At 42.5% G+C, this 12,128-nt stretch overlaps 1 protein-coding gene across 19 annotated transcripts in view; it reads right to left on the reverse strand.

Annotated features, from left to right (window-relative positions):
* Nucleotides 1-12,128, reverse strand: part of LOC119160779 (retrovirus-related Pol polyprotein from transposon 412) — a 400,026-nt gene that overhangs the window by 349,105 nt on the left and 38,793 nt on the right. For 9 of the 19 annotated variants that reach the window (XR_012887748.1, XR_012887752.1, XR_012887758.1 and 6 more), the window contains one exon: nucleotides 5,098-5,136. The exons of 9 other annotated variants lie outside the window; for them this stretch is intronic. Coding sequence is in view for 1 of the 10 variants with exons in the window: in XM_075880919.1 (XP_075737034.1) it covers nucleotides 5,098-5,136 (39 nt within the window). In the remaining 9 variants the exon portion in view is untranslated. Of the gene's footprint in view, nucleotides 1-5,097; nucleotides 5,137-5,956; nucleotides 6,102-12,128 lie in introns of those variants that run through there. One more of the 19 variants, XR_005108328.2, reaches the window with a different exon arrangement.

Genomic DNA, 12,128 nt, shown 5'->3' on the forward strand with positions numbered 1-12,128 from the left:
TTCAGCCTGTTCCTACCACCCTGCATGTTAATATACCCTATGTCTGAATAGGCTCGGTGCTCGTGGGTATGTCTATTTCTGCCCCGGACTCTACCTATCTTAGATACTGGTGCCACTTTGGAATCGTATCTGTTCATACCACCTGTCAAAGAGTCTCCCTGGGGTTTTTCCTCGTTACTAGCTATCCTGCACCCCGAAGAGCCTGCTCGCTGCCCAAAAAAGCTACTGCGCGTCCTGCAAGTCGCCGACCCACCTCATGACCTAGCCGCCCATCGAAGTGAATTCTGTCTCGTTGAAAACCACCCCACCTATGCACCCCTTTGTTTATTTCCACCACCTCAATGCCTTTCTCTCGACTCATCCGCCATACCTCTTAGTTTGCGTTGACAACCACTCTTTGCAGGTTCCTATCATGCACCGGTACTTCCGGTATCGTGCATATCACTACCTGTACCTTAGGAGAAGTGGCGCGCATATCATCGACGCCTTTCGCCAGTGTGGTTGCTAGTCCTGCTCTATCTTCATTGAAGACATCGTTTAAACCACCTGAAATTATCCTGAGGTTTCTTCTATCAGCTGTAGTTTTGAGTTTTGCACTCGCTTGCCTCATGACTGCTTCCAGCTTGCGTTTTGGGAACGTCCCTAGCGCAACCCTCTTGTCACCTTTTACCCTCCATTTGATTGCTTCTGCTTGTGCTTTACCTTTTAACTTATGCTTCACCTATCGCGCCCTCTTACGGGAAGCGCTAGCATAGAAATGTTTTGCTCCATAAAATTTGTTGTGTATGTTGTTTGTGTTTCTAGGCTAGTAATTGAGTATATATATATATATATATATATATATATATATATATATATATATATATATATATATATATATATATATATATATATATATATATATATATATATATATATGACCTAGCCGCGTTTATTTCACATATAAACCCAATAACGTGGCTTGGTGGGGGATGGCTCTCGTGGTAGCTCAGTGGTAGAGCATCGAACACGTCATTCGAAGGTCGCAGGTTCGGATCCTGCAAACGGGAAGGTATCTTTTCATCAACTTTTCTTCATATTTATATTACAATTCGGTCTAATATCTTCCCCTATAATTTCCTTGGCATTATTTCTCTTAGATCTCAATCATATTGTGTAAAACACAGAAAAACGAGCCCTTAAGTATACACTTCTTTATATATATATATATATATATATATATATATATATAAGACTTGGTGTGTTTAGGTTGTATAAGAGGGACAATTATTCAGCTGCCCGATCGTAATAAGTTCACGTGCTACGTGACGCCAAAACATGCACATAAGAGTGTTTTCACTCGCCGTTTGGCTTATAGATGGCACTGACTGTCACCCCTACTTCGAAATTCACATATAAACCCAAAAAAAGTGGATGAAGGGAAGGCCGCTGTGGTAGCTCAGTGGTTAGAGCATCGAACGCGTTATTCGAAGGTGGTAGGTTCGATTCCCGCTCACGGCTGGTTATTTTTTCATCCACTTTTCTTTCTTCTTATTTACATTCCATTGGTTCTAATAACTTCCCCTGTACATTCCTTGGCAGCATTACTGTCTGTTATATATATATATATATATATATATATATATATATATATATATATATATAATATATATCGAACTCTGATCATCAATTTAATCTATTTTATACTCATGGCTATTGCAAGTGCTGCAAGGAAACAGTTAACATGGAAATTCCTTCACCATCCCTTAACGTCAGCCATCATCGGTGAATCTCAATCAAAGTACCGTTTCAACCATTTCGATGCCCGTCAAACAAACACGCCCGTCTTCGTGACTAAGTCTGAACTGTTCATGCAGGAAGCACTCTCTCTGCTGGACTTTATTCCATGCACAGTGACCACTCTGTTGTTACATATGGGTACAAATGACATAGCCTCCTCCCCAGCCACAGTAGTGTTCGAGAAATACAAGGACATGGTGAGCCAAATCGTAGAGCAGCACCCAGAGAATAAGATATTCACCACATTGGTGCTACGGGGGGCCTCAGACCGCAGGCGCGCGTGCCTCAACCGGCCCTTCAACGTACGTTTCAACAGAGAAGCGGGCCGCTTCAACCACCTCCTTCGATCACACTGTCATCGAAGCGGTACTCTCTTCTACATCGATTACGCCTTGGAGTGACTTCCGCCTGGCCGGGTTCTGGGGGCTGATGGTATACACCCAAGTTCTGAGAGTGTTGCCCTTATCGCCAGCCACCTGAAATCTCTGCTTCTGCGAAATATGTGAGGTCGCATTCAACCTGGCTGGACCACGCACCATTAGGTCTGCAAAGCCTACCAAGAGAACATTTTCCTTTCCGGAGTGAGTTCCCTAGCATCCGCCAAGCAAGCGGGAGCCAGAGCCGATGACCATCACCACGAGCAGCGAGAGGTGCTCCTCATAGATCAAGGAGCAACAGCCCCTACAACACGACTCTGGCTTACGCAGAGGCGGCCGGTGACAGTGCTTCTCAACACCCGTCAGGTACGGCCCGTTCCAGCAGATGTTGGTCTCTTGATTTCTTGGCCTCAAGAAAGAATGTTGATAAGTGTCTGAGGTTTGAAATGCATGCTTCAAACCTGGAAACATATATTTCATCGCGAATCACACCAAAGGGTCTCATTGTTCAGCTGCAACCCGCAATGAATAACTTCAACAAAAATGAGCAGTGGCAGTGGAGCGATATCTTAAAGGATGCATCTATTGGGCTTAGGCAGGTCGTAATACAACACAGTACACGTAGAGTGGCGGAACTTAAAGAGGAAGAACAGGCGTGGCTGAAACAGTCAAGCTTGAGGCAGTCAAAAGGAGAAGATCTTGCCAAATATGAAAGAAAAAAAAAGAGATTGACAATTCAGGGCAAGAAATACAAGAAATTGAAGCGAGACGGCGCGTGGCCGACTTCAAAATACTCCGCTAGCAATCCTCCCACAATGTATACAAATCAAACTGTAAAATCTCATCAATCTCCCCAAAATAGCAGCGATGTCATTAATGTGGAAACATTTCCAGCAAATCTTTGACACCTGCGCAAACAAAGCTGCTATCAAAAGGTTTAACCTTCTGTCCACCTCTGGCAAAAATGGTGAGTTTAAACTTTACCAAGATTTGGAAAACTTTGCCAGAACCATGCGTCTAAAAGATTATTTTCATGATCGAAGCAGCCATCGAAGTTGATATAATCAGGGAATATGAAGAACACCAACCCATATGCAAAAATCTGTCCAAAGAGGATTGGGAGGCTTTGCGCAGTTCAAGTGACCGCCAGAGCATAATTATTAAACCAGCTGATAAGGGTGGTGCTGTGGTTGCACCCGACAGGACTGACTACATCAAAGAAGGGCTTCGCCAAGTGACAGATGAAAATTTCTCTAAAGAACTCCCCTGTGATGCGACAGAGGAGTATGAAAGTACTATTTAGGCCTCACTAATATCATTACGTAAGAGTGGTAAGATAACGTATCCTATGCTTAAAATGATATCACCTGGCAACTCGCCTCCCGGGCGCTTCTATTCACTACCCAAAAGTCACAAGATTAACAGTCCCGGCCGGCCTATAGTTTCCAGCAAACGGTACTGCTACTGAAAAAAACTTTAGTTTCATTGACTCTCTTATTAAGCACAACCCACCATCAATCCCATCATACATTAAAGATACCAGCCACTTCCTTTGAGAAGTCTCAAAGCTTGTGGTGTCTCTAGAATGCTATTTGGTCACCATGAGTGTCTCATCACTGTAGACAAACATTCCCCACACCGAAGGAATCGCCGCCACAATCTCCGCCTATGGAAAAAGTAAATCGGCGAGTAAGTTCGACGAAAGCTCTTTAGAGGTGCTCTTAAATCTTGTACTTAAACATAACAACTTCGAACTCGACCAAAAACATTACCTACAAGTAAATGGAATTACCATGGGAACCGAAATGGGTCCAAAATACGCAAATATTTTCGTGGCCTCTTTCGAGATTCCTTTCCTCAAAAATTCTTCATTCAACCCGATATTCTACCGACGCTTTCTCGATGATATATTCTTTGTGTGGGCTGATGGTGAACATAATCTTTCCAAATTTATTTCCAATTTCAACTCTCTGCATCATCCGATAACATTCACGCACACGTATTCGCAGAAGAGTGTTAATTTCCTGGATGTCACTGTATCACTCAGTGTCAGTGGCACCACCATATCTACTTCCCTGCAAAAAAACTAACAGACCGCCAACAGTATCTACATTTCCACCGCAGTCACCCCCATCACTGCGAAACAGCTTTTGCTTACTCTCAAGCCCGCTGATACTGAAGCATTTGCTCTTAAATCACGCAATTTCACACCCACGCACAAAAACTGAGAGCAGCCTTCTTGCGTCAAAAGTACCACGAAAAAATGATTGACAAGGAAATGAGCGCACTGGCTTTTTAGACCGAGAATTAACAATGGGAGAAAAAGGTGGAAATAAAGATATGACTTCAGGGGCAAATTTAATCCTCACATACTCCACCGCTACCCCTAGGGTGAATTCTATACTAAGCCTCCACTTCAACATACTTAAACAGGGTAGTCGCCTCTCTGCCATTTTTCAGACTCCGCCCAAGGTGGTTCACCGAAAAAATGAAAACCTGAGAGACTTACTGGTCAGGGCAAAAACGCAAAAATCCAACCACCATCAGGGCTGTAGTCCGTGCAAGAAACCTCGCTGGAGTGTGTGCACACACATGGTGACCACAGATACGGCTGAAGCTTCCTGTTCAGACTACGTGTACAAAATTAAAGACGACATTAACTGTGACTCAGTTTATGTGGTATATTGTCAAAATACGCTGTGAGGTGTGCAAACAGGAATATATTGGACACATGAAAACTGCGTTCAATTTGCGTTTCAACCTTCATCACACGTAAAGCACACGTAAAGGGCCTCCCCTATTTGCCCTTCTCCAAACATATCAACCTTCTTGGTCATTCTTTCGAACGCGTAAGTGTCATACTTCTACAATCCGGCTTCCAGAACCCACGGGAGTGCGAACAGCGGGAGTCATACTTCATAAAGAAATTTCGATCACTTACCCACAGAATCAACGAGTGCCTTGGGTGACTGACGTGCCTCTGCGAAGTTTCGTGAAACACAGAAAGTGAAATACTCAATTAATTTATTTATACATACTCGAAGTCGCACACATAGAATAATCATATAGCGCGTGAAAATAAACGAATTTGATGCTACGTGCATCAATCGGCGTGTGTTAGTATTATTAGACTTTATTTTTATTTTTCAGTAATTTTTACTATATTTTGTTTACATTTTTGTCGGTTCATTTTTCAAAGAATATCCATTCGTTTATTCTGAGTATGACTGATTGTACACTTTTCTGCAAGAGAGGGCAATGGGGAAGGGGGAGAGGGCACATTAGTTTTGCAACGTGGCCAATATTTTCCTAAAGCTGGAGCGGGTCGGATGTTTCTTGTGTGTGTGGCCCGATGCCGCGGGCCAGCCGCTGAACCACGCTCGATCCATGTGTGGGATGCGAGTAAGCGACAATATGTTTCACTTTTTCTCTTTTCCTTGGTCGCCTTCGCTGGCGGCGCGTCTCATCTATCCCTAGTAACAATGCAAGGATTACCCGCCCGCTTACGACGGCTCTGCATCACTCCTTTCTTCTTCCTCTTCTTCTCTTTCTTGTATGTTGCTTTCCTCGTTCGCCCGTTTGTTTCGTTTTTTTTGTTCTTTTTTCATTTTGGGGGTCTCCAAACTGTCAAGGCGGCCCTCTGCTACGGGAACTTTTATCATTTCACATAGATCCTCCGAAGAAGGCTGGTCCACCAGCCAAAACTGTTAAGAATAAATAAATATTTTATTGTTTTGTTCCCTGTACTGCACTAATCTCGAAGTTTATAGTTTTATAGTTTTTATTACGGTAGCCAAAAGAAACTCTGATCATCAATTTTATTTCATATATATATATACAGCGGCGGGTGTTCACGTGCTACGTGACGCCACACAGGCTCATAAAAGGGTGTTCCACATTCGCCGCTTGGCTACAGATGGCGCTGACTGACACTGCCATGGACATCTGCGGTAATGAGGGAGATAGGTTAGATTTTAGATTCAGTAGGGAAAAATCAGCAGTCATGATTTTCAATGACAACGAAGGTAGTGAGCTTAGAATACAGGAGGTCACGCTAGAGATAACAGATAAATACAAATATCTGGGTGTATGGATAAGCAATGGGACCGAGCATCTGAGGGAACACAAAATATACGTGACGACTAAAGGTAACAGAAATGCAGCAGTCATGAAAAATAGGGCACTGTGGAATTACAATAGGTATGATGTTGTGAGAGAAATATGGAAAGGGGTCATGGTTCCTGGGCTGACGTTCAGCAATGCGGTCTTGTGCATGAGATCAGAAGTTCAAGCAAGATTAGAAATTAAGCAACGTGGAATAGGTAGGCTTGCTTTAGGAGCTCACGGGAATACACCAAATCAGGGAGTACAAGGTGATATGGGATGGACATCATTTGAGGGCAGGGAAGCTAGCAGCAAGATAAAATTTGAGAAGCGATTGAGAGAAATCGGGGAAGAGCGTTGGGCTAGGAAGGTTTTCAGCTACTTGTACATGAAGAATGTCGATACAAAATGGAGGAAGCGAACCAGGAAGTTGACTGGTAAATACTTAGAAAACAGCAGGTGGGCAAACCAAAAAGAACTATCGGTTAAGAAAAAAGTGAAGGAAACGGAGACTGACATGTGGAGAATGGGCATGATTAAGAAGCCCGCACTAGAGATCTATCGAACTTTTAAGCAGCAAATTGCCAAGGAAAGGATCTATGATAATACTCGGGGTAGTTCTCTACTGTTTGAGGCCAGGACGGGAGTACTGCGAACCAAGACATATCGGGCCAAATACGAAGGGGTCGACACAGTATGCAGTGCGTGTGGAGAGGAAGAAGAAACTGCCGAACACTTGATAATGTTCTGTAAAGGGCTTCACCCTATAGTTCAGGATGATGGCACAGAGTTTTTCAAAGCACTGGGATTTAGGGACAGCGAGGGCAAAGTAGACTTTAAGCGGGTAGACTTTACTAGAAGGTGGTTATCTGATTGGTGGCTAAAGTCAAGGCACGAGTGAAAATTAAACCCTTCACTGCGAAGTACGAATTCTCAACTTCATTATTTAAAGGGGAAAAAAAGATAAATGTAATGGTTAGTTCACTAAGTATTACGGCTAGGTGGCGTTAGCCGCCGCCCGATCTAAAGGGTACAGCCACATCCATCCATCCATCCATGTTTAAATTCACATATAAACCCAAAAAAAGTGGATGGATGGAGGGAAGGAGGGCCGCCATGAAAGCTTGGTGGTTAGAGCATCGAACGCGTTCATTGAAGGTCATAGGTTCGATTCCTGCTCGTGGTAGGTTATTTTTTAACCCACTTTTCTTTCTTCTTACGTTCTAATAACTTCCCTTATACATTCCTAGGCATTAGTGTCTGTTAGATCTCATTTATACTGTGTCAAAACACGGAAAAACGAGCCCTTTGGTATACACTCCTTTCCGTTATATAAAGATATATATTTATATATATTGTAAGAAAATTGGCGCAACCTTGTACTCCCATGACACAACCGTACATTCAGTGTTGCTCGGATGGACTGTGTCGTGTATGTCTTTGTAGCCTAGATAATCGAGTGATTGTATGTGTTTCTATATATATACATACATATATATATATATATATATATATATATATATATATATATATATATATATATAGTCAAGTAGATCAGCCGTGAGCAGGTTATTTTTGTGCTCATCATCATCATCATCAGCCTGACTACATCCACTGCAGGACAAAGGCCTCTCCCATGTTCCGCCAGTTAACCCGGTCCTGTGCTTGCTGCTGCAAATTTATACCCGCAAACTTCTTAATCTCATCTGCCCACCTAACCTTCTGCCTTCCCCTAACCCGCTTCCCTTCTCTGCGAATTCAGTTAGTTACCCTTAATGACCAGCGGTTATCCTGTCTACGCGCTACATGCCCGGACCATGTCCATTTCCTCTTCTTTATTTCAACTATGATATCCTTAACCCCCGTTTGTCCCCTAATCCACTCTGCTCTCTTCTTGTCTCTTTAGGTTACACCTACCAATTTTCTTTCCATTGCTCGCTGCGTCGTCCTCAATTTAAGCTGAACCCTCTTTGTAAGTCTCCAAGTTTCTGCTCCGTAGCTAAGTTCCGGCAAGATACAGCTGTTATATACCTTCCTCTTGAGGGATAGCGGCAATCTACCTGTCATAATTTGAGAGTGCTTGCCGAATGTGCTCCACCCCATTCTTATTCTTCTAGTTACTTCAATCTCGTCGTTAGCTCTGCGGTTAATACCTGCCCTAAGTAGACATAGTCTTTTACAACTTCAAGTGCACTATTACCTATCTCGAAGCGCTGCTCCTTTCCGAGGATGTTGTACATTACTATCGTTTTCTGCAGATTAATTTTAAGACCCACCTTTCTGCTCTCCTTGTCTAACTCCGTAATTATTATTTTTGTGCTCACGGCTGGTTATTTTTTCACCCACTTTTCTTTCTTCTTATTTACATTCTATTGGTTCTAATAACTTCCCCTATACATTCCTTGGCAATACTGGTCTGTTAGATCTCATTAATTATTTTGTGTCAAAACACGGAAAAACGAGCCCTTAGGTATACACTTCTTTCCGATATATATATATATATATATATATATATATATATATATATATATATATATAAGCCACGATAAAGAATTAGGCAAAATATTCTCCGCCGTGCAGATTTGCACATTTGAACGAGTGACCGCTCGTTCTGCAGCACGCCGCATTGGTGACTGAACCACATCCTCTGCCGTTGTAATAGTGGGCTATTTATATGAACCATTTACCGCTAGCGGATTGCAGATCTCCGGAGGATTTTCAGTGTGTTTCCGGTTTTTCAACAAGATGGCGCTAAAAGCGTGGTCAGCGGCTCGCTCGTGTCGTCGTGTACTTTGCGTTATGATGCCCCGCGCACACGTTCATCTTGTGGGAGAAATCTCACTCGCATTTATGAAAACAGTATTCCAAGTGCAAAGCAACAGTAACAACCACTCTAATGGCAACGGCACAGTGCTGCGCAACGACCGTAAGCTGACACTCCAGGCGAATACCGTGACCTAACGGTAGCATAGTAGTACGTATGTATAGCATACTAAAATATTATAGAAAACGTAGCGTAGGTAGTGTCCCTTACGATACTTCCCTTCGTCGTGTGGTGTGGTGATATTTCCTCTGCTCATGAAAACAAGTTTGCCGCATATTCAATAATATATTATTGTAAATATTCGGGTTTAACGTCCCAAAACCACCATATGATTCTGGGAGACGCCGTATTGGAGGGCTCCCATTATTTCAAATAGCTGAGGTTCTTTAACGTGCGCATAAATCTAAACAAACGGGCCTTACGCCACGCAGTTTTGCCTCCGTCTGCCGCATCTACAAGACCCACTGACATCACTCACGAAAAAGCACTGCATGCTCGGTGCAAGGTCGTCTTTTGATTCGTCTTCGTGCGACACGCGTTTTATCAAATTTATACACAGTAGAGACTACCCTTACCACATAAGAAGCATTTTCAGTGAAGGACTAGGAGTTGAAAGAATGCATGGCAGATTGCCATAACTGTGGGCAAAGCTTAAATACAATGTTAAGAGACGTCAACGCTCAGCCACTCAACAAAGTCGACGTAACGAACGCGAAAGAATCGAGCCTGCAAGCTATATCCTAACCCACCGTGTCAAAAACAAAAAAGACTGAAATCTGAGACGCGAAATTTTATATCTGGTCATTGTAGAGAGTTTTCACGGCTTTCAAACTGCCGTTGGAATAGTATACATTATTCTACAAATGGTCGCTTTCAAATAAATTGGAGAAATGTGTTATTATAACTTTCACTATTATGTAGCTGTAAGTTAACTAAGAGCTTGGTCAAACGACAGCAGCAATATAATAATGGCTGAATATCTTTGACAAAGCCATGAAATGTAAAGAGTAGAATAAAAATGACGTGTCACCAGGTCGACCATGGTCCGCCTTAACTAAGTGACTGTATATGAGTCTGCTTTCTGTGAGCTTATGTGTAAACACGTCGGCACAAACGTGGCTGCAATAAATTTTCATGTTATGGGCTGTAAAGTTGTGGTTAATGAGTGAATTGTGCATGAAACTCAGCAAGTGTGCAAAATAACAAAAACCAAACGCCGGCCAAGGTGAAATACACAAAACTTAAATAGACGTTTCGGCTCCCCACACGGGAACCTTGTTCACAGTGACCGCAAATGGCGGAGTGCGCTCTTCTTCGTGTGTGTCAGAGCTGTCATTTCTGCTTTTAATAGACGGATTTGGTATTGATTTTTCGTTGAGTTGCTTGAAGATTTTTCCAGTCACTTGTTGACATTTTTTGGAGTGAGGGAGGGTAATTTATTTTCATTCATCGCCCGTATATATATATATATATATATATATATATATATATATATATATATATATATATATATATATATATATATATATATATATATATATATAATATATATATATATATATATACGGAAGCGAAAAAGCACGACTAACGAGTAAGCACTTTTATTAATCACATACGTTTCGGCTGGTGGGCCAGCCTTCGTCAGTGTGACCTATATATATATATATATATATATATATATATATATATATATATATATATATATATATATTGTCACAAACGACTGCAATTTTCGGAGCATCCGCGGGCTCGACCTTCCAAGGAAGGGCGCTTTTCTGTTGGGGGGACGACATCCAGCGACTATAACGACCCAGCGTGGCGCCGGCTCGTCTTCCCTGCACCGGTACCGGAAGGGGCACCGGCGATAAACAAGGAAAATTACTACCAGATGAGACGGGAACACGTGTACACCCCTGAAGAGGTTTGGACTGCGTCGGAAAAGGCAGTTGACGTACAGCCAGCAACAAGTGCGGTCGTCGGTGTCGCGAGTTTCGCGTAGGCGGCGAGCATGGAGTGACCCGCGCAACGTATTGAGTCGGCTGCAATTCCGGGCACCCTCGTCGTCTACCAAGCCGGCGAGACCTTCAGCGGCACCCGTCAACTCCCCTACGTGCACCAAGAGCTGGCGTGGTCCGTATGGAACTTTTTATTGTGACTTTTTTAAACTGTTAAATTATTATAACCAGCCTTTTGTTTTTATTTGTAGTTTTGTGCGCTGCGACGCACTTTGAAATTTAAAAAGCGCGACCAATGATCATTCTGTAATTATTTCCTTGTAACCCTCTTTTACGATTTCCATCTTGGTGTTATTTTATTAATGTTCCGCATATTTGTCTTTTGTCTGTACCTCTTGTAGTGTTCTTTTAGAGCACAGTTTGTTTCATAGTCGTTCTTCCCATCGCGTATCAGTGTTATTCTTCCTCTGATATTTTTGTTAACGCCTGCTTTTGCCCTTGTTTCAATTAAATGCTAGTTTATTTTGCATAAAGTCTCCGTGTCTACTTATGAGTGCGTCGGTCAGGTACACACATCACCACACGTGCGACCCCGCACGGGTCGACCAACCCGCAAATAAATTCGAAATGTGCCACTTCGAGGCCTTTTAGGCGTCGCAGGCCGAAGCGTAAAATGGAAGCCTGCGAGTCTGCCGCACGTCGATGTTGGATCGGCGTGGCCTTACCAGAAGTGCGTGACATATATATATACACTGACGAAGGCTGGCCCACCAGCCGAAACGTATGTGATTATTAAAAGTGTTTCGTCGTACGTCGTGCTTTCTCGCTTCCATTTTTACTACGAAGCCAGTGCGCTTCCTTCCTCGCTACGTCTATACATATATATATATATATATATATATATATATATATATATAATATATATATATATATATATATATATATATATATATATATATATATATATATATATATAGAGAGAGAGAGAGAGAGAGAGAGAGAGAGAGAAAGGGAAGGCAGGAAGGTTAACCAAACTTGGTTCGATTGGCTACCCTACACCTGGGTTAGAGAAAAGGGGGAGTAAGAGAA

Source organism: Rhipicephalus microplus, chromosome X, assembly GCF_043290135.1.
Source record: "Rhipicephalus microplus isolate Deutch F79 chromosome X, USDA_Rmic, whole genome shotgun sequence".
In the NCBI taxonomy this organism is placed as follows: domain Eukaryota; kingdom Metazoa; phylum Arthropoda; class Arachnida; order Ixodida; family Ixodidae; genus Rhipicephalus; species Rhipicephalus microplus.